Source organism: Salvia hispanica, chromosome 5 (assembly GCF_023119035.1).
Source record: "Salvia hispanica cultivar TCC Black 2014 chromosome 5, UniMelb_Shisp_WGS_1.0, whole genome shotgun sequence".
NCBI lineage: Eukaryota > Viridiplantae > Streptophyta > Magnoliopsida > Lamiales > Lamiaceae > Salvia > Salvia hispanica.
The window spans coordinates 1679984-1689737 of NC_062969.1; the positions used below are offsets into that span (position 1 = coordinate 1679984).

Genomic DNA, 9754 nt, shown 5'->3' on the forward strand with positions numbered 1-9754 from the left:
TAATAATTATATATGCAAAATCTGTATAGATGTAGAACTTAGAGTGGTTCAAACTAATAATTTTAAAAATAATTAGTATACTAGTCTCCATCATTAGTTTATACTACTAATTCACTAATCATTCATCACTACTTGGCCTGCTGCACTATTGCCATACGTACTAACTACTGATTGGTTCATTTTTTGGACCACAAGAGAGAATTGAAATAAAAAATAAAAACAAAAGGTGGTGGGATTAATTATATGTAAAAGGGCACGAGTTTATCATTTCATGTAGAATAACTGATCTCTCTGCGAAATTTCTCTTCAAAATTTTAAAAGAGGCCGTTAATTAATCACGCGCCTCATGAAACTATAAAAGGGCAAATTGACCTCAGTAATTTCATCAAATCTCAAACACAACTGCAAACTAAACTTGCTACTTCCATAGCTAAAATTTCTCTATCTCACTTAATTTACATCAATGGCTGAATCACAGTGGCGTTTCGGAGGAAACTCGAAAGTGATCGGAGCGGGAGCGATGACGCTTAGAGGGGTGATGGACGGAGTTATCAAAAGTTTAGATGAAAATAATGGAAAAAGCGTTATTCATCTAAGCCAAGGCGATCCCTCCGCCTTCCCTTCCTTCCGCACTTCCGCTTTCGTGGAGGAGGCCGTCTCCAATGCCCTCCGCTCCGCCAACTTCAACGGCTACTCCTCCACCGCCGGTCTCCCCACCGCCCGCAGGTATATATATTATATATATATATATAAAACATTTTACATGCATGCATAATTATACATTTTTCGGTTTAATTTATTGTATAGTAATAATTAACAAGCAAAATCTCTATATATTTTGGCAGTGCTGTGGCAGAGTATCTCTCAAAAGACCTTCCCTACAACGTAAAAGGTGATGATGTTTTCCTAACCAATGGATGCACCCAAGCATTGGAAGCCGCTCTAACCGCCCTTGCCCGCCCTAGGGCAAACATTCTGCTTCCCCGGCCAGGCTACCCTGACTACGAGGCTAGGGCAGCCTTTGCGGGGCTTGAGGTCCGCCACTTTGACCTAGTCCCTGAAAACGACTGGGAGGTTGATCTGGCCGCGGTTGAAGCCTTGGGAGACGAGAACACGGTCGCCATCGTTATAATAAACCCTGTGAATCCATGTGGGAATGTTTTCAAATATGACCACTTGAAGAAGATTGCAGAAACAGCAAGAAAGATGGGAATCTTAGTGATTGCAGACGAAGTTTATTGCCATCTCACTTTTGGAAGCAATCCATTTACTCCAATGGGGGTATTTGCATCAATTGCTCCCATTATTACTCTTGGATCATTGTCAAAGAAATGGATTGTGCCTGGTTGGAGATTAGGTTGGCTTGTCATAAATGACCTACATGGCATTCTCACTAACCATGGGGTAATTTTCTTATATATCACCCAAACCCTTTTTTGTTACTAATATTATAGCTATAATCAATCTTCATGACATTTTAAATAGTTAGAAGAGTAATTAAATTTTCTTAATTGCAGATTGTTGACACCATCAAGGGTTTTTTTAACATTTCGTCCGACCCAGTGACCTTTATACAGGTTAATTCCTCAATTACATATTGATTTTGTTGTGATGTTTCATGTTATTTTTGCTCGAGTGTTTTATTTAATAAAAAATATATCGGTTAACAATCCATTAATTTGTGTTTTTGTGAATAATGCAGGCGGCACTTCCTGAGATTTTATTAAAGACTCCAACTGAATTCTATGACAAGATCGTGAATCTTTTTAGAGAATCTGCAGAAAAATGCTACAAGCTTACTAATGAAATCTCGAGCATAAGTTGTCCCATCAAACCTCAAGGATGCATGTTTCTTATGGTAATAATCAAATGCCCATAAATTAATTATTTTTGCAAATTTTAAATTAAATAATTGGCATGATGGTAATGAGATTTTAATTTGCATGATCAGATTAAACTCGATATTTCGAAGCTGGAAGGGATTAAAGACGATTTGGACTTCTGCTGCAAACTGGCTGAGGAGGAATCGGTTGTTCTTGTCCCAGGTGAATTTTAATGCCAAAATCGATATATAAAAAAAAAAAAAAAAAAAGTTGATTTTTTTTATAAAAAAATAAAAAATTGGTTCATAATTTTTTGACAAGAATAATTTGTTGGTGGGTGTAGGTGTTGGATTAGGGCTGAAGAACTGGATGAGAGTGACATTTGCTGTGGAGGAATCATACATTGATGAAGCCTTTCGAAGAATGAGAGCTTTTTGCGAAAGACATGCTAAGAGACATACGAAAATATCATATTATGTTGAATCACCTGTCTTTGATTTTGTTTATGTTTAGTCATAACATATTTAGGATATTGATTTAGTGTTATTTTGTAAAACACTACCTAGTGTTTAGTTGGAAGAGGTTGTTACTAACTTATTAAATCGATGTATTTCTTTTTACATAAGTTCCTTTACATTACACATGTAATAGAATATAAGCTATGCAATAGTGTTAGAATCAATCAATCGATTTTTCTCGGTTCCTTCCTCAAATATGGTTTGAATATCACTAGTGAGGACTATAATAATTGTGCAACGTCCCTTATTCGATTGTCACATTACTCAAGTGATGTCACTAATTGATATTGTGAGAAATTAAGGCACAAGTATTGTTGCCCAAGTCTCTTAAGTAAAAGCCAATCCAAACCCTTGGCACACATTCCCCTTAAAGATTGAGACTCGCACTTCAACACGCGAAGATCGGTGTCCTTCAATCCACGACTTTTCTTCTTCTTCATGGCTGTTGGTTCGGGCTTATGTGTGAAGCTTACCCGTTGGTCGGGGACCGGGTTAGGGTTTGTGGTGGTTTACAAAGGATGACTTGTTGTCTCTCATTCACTTGTTATCTTAGTGATTCATTCGTAATATTCTAAAATTACATTAGTACATATCTAACTACGTGTTATAAATTTCAAATTCTTGGAATCGCTCTATTTTGAGACATTTTTTTTATTTCAAACTTGTCAAGCAAAATGGATATTTCGAGTTATTTTTTAAATAACTATAAACAAGGCTATAGAAAAACTGCATTTCAAAACATAGTTGTTATCTTTTGCAAAAGTAATTTCGAGATAGACTTCAAAACTTTTGCATCCAGTCAAGGAAGACTCAACAAATATGACAAGTATATAACAACTAAACAAGACCGACTAAAAATAAATCGTACTATAATGCTTATAATATTTGATTAATCATTTCTCCCCTAGCTTATGGATAGAATCATTCATTAATAATTATTTTCTCCCCATATGGAAGTAATATTATTTGACTAATTATTGATAGAATATTTTCACTCGGTCGTTACGCATATAGCATGATTACACCTTCAAACAATCAACTTATACGATACTACTATTTTTATAATCTCTGAAACGTGCTAAAATAAATTAAAATAGTCATACATACTAAAAAAGACATATACAACATAGAGACCTAAAGCTAGGTATGAGTCATCCTATAGCTAGGTATGAATATTCTTAGAAGCTACCTTAAACGAAGGTGAATCATCTACAAATTTAATTTAAAAAAATATACAAAATTTGTTATATACTATATATATGCATAAGGATGTAACGGATTGGGTAATTCAAATGAATAATGTTACAATCCATTATTAGTTTAAACATTTCATGCATTACACATGCACAAGTCTTCAGTCATACAGAATATAAATACTCTAAGTCACCAACTGATTAGTACATTTTTGGACCACAATAGAAATATTTAAGAAAAAAAAAAAGTGGTGGGATTAATTTTATTTGAAAAGCCATTAGTACATTTTTGGACCACAATAGAAATATTTAAAAAAAATAAAAGGTGTGGGATTAATTTTATGTGAAAAATCACGAGTTTATCATTTCATTTACTATAATTGATCCCTCTTCGAAATTTCTCTTTAATTCTAAAAGAAAGACCGTTAATTAATTGATTGCCTCATGCAACTATAAAATGTGACTAACTAACCTCTTTAATTTCACCAAATCTCAAACACCATTGCAATTTGAACTAACCTAGCTACTTCCATAGCTAAAATTTCTCTCTAAATTTATTTGGATGGCGGAATCACGGTGGCGTTTCGGAGGAAACTCAAAAGTGATTGGAGCGGGAGCGATGACATTGAGAGGGGTGATGGATGGAGTTGTAAAAACTTTAGATGAAAATAATGGTAAAAGCGTTATTCATTTAAGCCAAGGGGATCCCTCCGCCTTCCCTTCCTTTCGCACCTCGGTTTTCGTGGAGGAGGCCGTCTCCAATGCCCTTTGCTCGGCCAACTTCAACGGCTACTCGACCACCGCAGGTCTCCCCGCCGCCCGCAGGTATATATTATCATCTCTATCTTGGATTTGATTAATTAAATGTGAATTAATTGGGATTGATACGTCCGCTGCATGAAAACCTAGCTACATGCATGCACAATTATACTTGCTTAGTATCTCTAGTTTAATAAATAGACTAATAAAATAATTGGACATGATTTTGAGTTTTATGATCAGATTGAAAGGACCTCATACTTAATCTCAGGATGATTAGTCTTGATTTATGAGTCTTGTCTTGTAGTTTGTATCATGTGATAAAATTAATCTCGGAGAAATTCAATACCAATTCAATCTTAGGTATATGCTTGTCTTTTTCTTTTTTTGTCTTTAAAATTTGGTACATGCTCAGGTAAGTTATTACATAACGGCTATATAGCCTGAAATAGTAAGTTCATATTTTTAATTGAGAAGTTTATCACAACTTTTAGTTACTATTACTTGGTGTAAACATAGAAAGTATCACTAAACTAAAAATATTTACCTCTTATTCTAGCTAAATTTCTTACCGTTGTGAACTGAGATATACTATTCTATTTAACTTGTTTATTTGCTAATAGTATTAAATGATAATTGGTGTTGAAGTCTTGTATAACTTGAATAAATATAAATAAAATAAATATTATTTTATATAATATACTACTAGCTATATGTATGGCATGTTGAGTTTAATTTAATTTTATTACCTATAATTTATTGATTATGTTATTTTCATTTCCAAAATAACCTATAAATTGATCAAGATACAAACAATAATTCAATTGGTCATCTTTGAGTGAAATAAACAATTTCATCCCAAATTAAGTGTCTCTTGGAAATAAATGTATTATCAATCTTGTATGCATATATAAATTATTCTATATTCTATTACACACACTATATTTACTACATACTTATTATTTACATTATTTTAATTTTGGCAGTGCTGTAGCAGAATATCTATCCAAAGACCTTCCCTACAACGTAACATGTGATGATGTTTTCCTAACCAATGGATGCACCCAAGCATTGGAAGCCGCTCTAACCGCCCTTGCCTGCCCTGGGGCAAACATTCTACTTCCCCGGCCTGGCTATCCAGACTACGAGGCTAGGGCAGCCTTCGCGGGCCTTGAGGTCCGCCACTATGATCTTGTCCCGGAATTGGACTGGGAGGTTGATCTGGCCGCCGTTGAAGCCTTGGGAGACGAGAACACAGTCGCCATCGTTATTATAAATCCTGGGAATCCATGTGGGAATGTTTTCAAATATGACCACTTGAAAAAGATTGCAGAAACATCAAGAAAGATGGGGATATTAGTGATTGCAGATGAAGTTTATGGCCATCTCACTTTTGGAAGCAATCCTTTTACACCAATGGGAGTTTTTGCATCAATTGCACCAATTATTACCCTTGGATCATTGTCTAAAAAATGGATAGTACCAGGTTGGAGAATTGGTTGGCTTGTCCTTAATGACCTAGATGACATCCTCATTAAGCATGGGGTACTTTTCTTATATATAAATCTCTCAAACCCTTTTAATTATTGCTATAAGTAATGACATTTTAATTAGTACCAAGAAATTACACTAATTAAATTTTCTTAATTGCAGATTGTTGACACCATCAAAGGTTTTTTTAACATTTCGTCTGACCCAGTGACCTTTATACAGGTTAATTCCTCAATCACAGATTGAGTTCGTTGCCTTCTTTGTTATTGTTTATATACTATTGATGTGTTGCTCGTTATTTTTGGCTCGAGCATTTTATTTAATACTATAAACATATCGATTAACAATCCATTAATCTAGGTTAATGTGAATAATGTAGGCGGCGCTTCCCGAGATTCTATTAAAAACTCCAACTGAATTCTACGATAAAATTGTGAATCAGTTAAGAGAATCAGCAGACAAATGCTACAAACTTACCAATGAAATCCCAGGCATCAGCTGCCCCATCAAACCTCAAGGATGCATGTTTCTTATGGTAAAATCAAATGCACATAAATTAATTATTTTTGCAAATTTTAAATTAAATACTGGCATGATGATAATGAGATTTTAATTTGCATGATCAGATAAAACTGGATTTGTCGAAGCTAGAAGGGATTAAGGATGATTTGGACTTCTGTTGCAAACTGGCTAAGGAGGAATCGGTTGTGCTTGTTCCAGGTGAATTATTGTGCAAAAATCTATATAAATAGTTTTAAAAAAATTATTCATGATTAATTTATTTTTGACAAGATTAATTCTTTGATGGGTGTAGGGGTCGGATTAGGGTTGAAGAATTGGGTGAGAGTGACATTTGCTGTGGAGGAATTGTACATCGACGAAGCCTTTGGAAGAATGAGAGCTTTCTGTGAAAGACATGCCAAGAAACATACAAAAATATTATATCATGTTGAATCACCTATCTTAGATTTTGTCTATGTTTAGTCATGATACATTTAGGTGATTAATTTATTGCTATTTTGTAAAATATGTATGTTTACGTGCGTAGTGTTTAGTGAGAAGATATATTGTTAATTATAATTGTTATCATCTAATGCTATATTCCAGTAATGATATGCTATATATTTTAAATTAGTGAGAAGAATTAGTGAGTCTTCTTTTAAGTTTTAACAACCCAATTTGGTTCAATTCTTGGGAAATTTTACTTGCTTATAAGTGCTTTTCAATAGATTTTTCCCTTTCGTATCGCCATCGCAACAACCGAAGGCAAGAGAAAAGAAGTTTTATTTGTTCTAAGAAGAAGCATACTTGTGATTTAACTTATCACGTCGTATTAGAAATGACCGGTGAGTCGAAACAGACGTTCCTATTTGTCAAGAAGAAATTAGATCGAGTGAAATTCGATTTTATAAGAAATTGTATATAAATTCTTAGTTGGTGTATTTTGCCTTTAAGTCATCTTCAATAAATTTACATTAAGTTCGAATCTATTTTTAAATTTATGTCATTTGAAAGTAATTTTATTCCAATCATTTACTCCAAATTTTATTAACACAAAAGAATATTCTATATTTCAGTTAAAGCTATACACTCTTTTAAATTACACATTAATACCACGACACATTATTAATAATCTATATAAATAAAATAAAATTTTCTTATTAATATATGTATGTAATAAATATACTTTATATTAAAAAAAATTACACTAATTTAAAAGTTAAAATACACCTATAATAAAAATAACGGCTATGAACTTGGCTTCATAGATGATCCCCATAGTCGTGCTTATTCCAAGCTGAAAGAAGACGCATTTTAATAAAAGCGCTCAACAACAAGAACAATCAAATGATGATGCAACTAGAACATATTCTTCAGACTTCAACAATATTGGAGGATCTGGTTATGATTTACCAGATTATTAGATTGTGTTTTTCATTTTGTTATTGTAATATGTTGTTCGTGTCACCTTTAATACTCCCTCCGTCTCACTCAAGATGACCACATTCTTGAGTGGCACGAGATTTTAGAAAGTGTTGTAAGGTGGAATAAAGTAAAGAGGAAAAAGGTAGTTAAATATTTGAACGAGAAGAGAGGAGATTATTTTCAAAATTGAAAAGTGGTCATCTTGAATGGGACGGAGGGAGTAGACCTGCCCACGGTTCATGAAACGGCGGTTTCGGTTCGGAACCGCAGGTTCCGGTTTTGGAAAATATGGAACCGGAACCGAACCGTGAGGCTATTTCACGGTTTTGGTTTCGGTTCGAAAATCGGCAGTTTCGGTTTCGGTTCCAAACCGTCGGTTTTTGGACGGTTCGTAGCGGTTTAGGTTCGGTTTCGCGGTTTTTTTCATTTTTTTTTTGCCATGTAGTTTGAAATTATAAAATAAATTGAAACAAGAAAATAGATAGTTTAAATTGAAGTAAAATGAGTTAGGTGAAAATGATATCAATTAACTGAAACCAAATTTGGGTGAAGCAGAGTTTGATAAATTTACGTTCTGGATTGGCTGAAATGATCTTTCTAGAACCATACAGCCCGCCTTGAAGAGAGAAATTTTTGTTAAAACAAGAATAGGGTGAATGTAAGTGAGAATAGATGGGAGTATTTATAGATAAAGATAGAGGGAAATGAGATCCAATTTGAATTTAAAATCAACTTTTAAATAATAAATAAATAAATAAATAAAATTAAAAAAATAGTGTTTTGTGCAATCATTTTTGAAGAGTGCAACCATCACTCACCACCAACCAATGAACCAATCAATTTTGAAGAATGCATATTCATATTTTGAAGACTGCATAATCATACTTAAAAATGGTGAGATTGCATTAACTAAATCATGTATGATCATATAAAAAGAGTACAATTGGAAATGTATGATCAATCAAGAAAATTACTCATATTAATATTAATTTCATTTTGGAATAACCGAATGGATGATCATTTAACAATATTTCCTTGAAATTTCTAATATAAATTGAATCAAATATCAAAATATCCCATTTAGATAATCATTAAATAGGGTTTATAATATGTATATTATATATGATATCAAAAGCCAGGCATTTACTCTCGAGAAATCATTAAATAGGATTTTGTATATCAAGTTTTACAAAAAATAATCGTTAAATAGGGTTTATAATATGTATTGTATCAAAAGCCAGCCATTTACTCTCGAGAATGATAAAAATTAAAAAGGTCTATGTTAATTAGTCTCATATTAAAAGATCATCAGAATTTGATGGGACAACTTGTGACTATTGAATTTGATGTGGAATTTGGATGGACGAGATTTTGATGGCTTTTTAAATCCGGACTATATGTACAAACACCATTCATCAAGATTTTTCAAAGGTATATATCATGTTGGAATTGTGAAACCGCCGGTTAACCGGCGGTTCGGAACCGGCGGTTCAGTCGCGGTTTCGGTTCGAAAAATTTGGAACTTGAACCGAATCACGGTTCTAAAATTCACGGTTTCGGTTCGGAATATTTCTCGCGGTTTCGGTTCGGAACCGTAACCGGCGGTTACGGTTTCGGTTTTAACCGTCGATTCGATAAACCTTGGGCAGCTCTAGGAGGGAGTATGTATATCATCAGAAATATAATACTTCATTTGTCTCACAACAGGAGTTACATTTGGTATGGACATGAGTTTTAAGAAATACTCCCACCGTCCCATTGAAGATGACTCACTTTCCTTTTTAGTTTGTCCCCATCAAGATGACTCATTACTAAAAATGGAAACACATTTCTCTCTACTTTATTTCCTCTCTCTTACTTTACTCTCTCCACTTCACACACAAAATAAAGTTGCATAAATTCTCATTCCGCCCATGGAATGGGTCATCTTCCTTGGGACGAAGGGAGTATAAAAGACTGAAAAAGTTAGTGGAATATGAGGTCCACTTTTTTATATTGGTTTTATAATAGAATGTGAGTGAAGTGAATTAGTGGAATCTATGAC

At 33.7% G+C, this 9754-nt stretch overlaps 2 protein-coding genes across 2 annotated transcripts; both read left to right on the top strand.

Annotated features, from left to right (window-relative positions):
* The first annotated feature begins 398 nt into the window (after positions 1-398).
* Positions 399-2505, top strand: LOC125187852 (probable aminotransferase TAT2). Its single transcript, XM_048084501.1, has 6 exons — positions 399-726; positions 846-1404; positions 1518-1577; positions 1703-1858; positions 1952-2045; positions 2167-2505. Exons 1-6 carry the CDS (start codon positions 464-466, stop codon positions 2334-2336), a joined length of 1302 nt encoding a protein of 433 aa, XP_047940458.1. The 5' UTR covers positions 399-463; the 3' UTR covers positions 2337-2505.
* A 1542-nt stretch (positions 2506-4047) lies between these two features.
* LOC125191168 (probable aminotransferase TAT2) lies at positions 4048-6838 on the top strand. Its single transcript, XM_048088658.1, has 6 exons — positions 4048-4359; positions 5280-5838; positions 5947-6006; positions 6164-6319; positions 6411-6504; positions 6599-6838. The coding sequence occupies exons 1-6, from the start codon at positions 4097-4099 to the stop codon at positions 6766-6768; spliced, it is 1302 nt and encodes a 433-aa protein (XP_047944615.1). The 5' UTR covers positions 4048-4096; the 3' UTR covers positions 6769-6838.
* The last annotated feature ends 2916 nt before the right edge of the window (positions 6839-9754 follow it).

What these genes read in the sequence shown, in the direction of transcription:
- LOC125187852 (XM_048084501.1), top strand. Translation starts at nt 464, where the DNA reads ATGGCTGAATCACAGTGGCGTTTCGGAGGAAACTCGAAAGTGATCGGA. An exon ending in GCATTCTCACTAACCATGGG is followed by an intron (nt 1,405 to 1,517) that starts GTAATTTTCTTA and finishes TCTTAATTGCAG; the next exon opens with ATTGTTGACACCATCAAGGG. An exon ending in ACCCAGTGACCTTTATACAG is followed by an intron (nt 1,578 to 1,702) that starts GTTAATTCCTCA and finishes TGAATAATGCAG; the next exon opens with GCGGCACTTCCTGAGATTTT.
- LOC125191168 (XM_048088658.1), top strand. Translation starts at nt 4,097, where the DNA reads ATGGCGGAATCACGGTGGCGTTTCGGAGGAAACTCAAAAGTGATTGGA. An exon ending in GGTCTCCCCGCCGCCCGCAG is followed by an intron (nt 4,360 to 5,279) that starts GTATATATTATC and finishes TAATTTTGGCAG; the next exon opens with TGCTGTAGCAGAATATCTAT. An exon ending in ACCCAGTGACCTTTATACAG is followed by an intron (nt 6,007 to 6,163) that starts GTTAATTCCTCA and finishes TGAATAATGTAG; the next exon opens with GCGGCGCTTCCCGAGATTCT.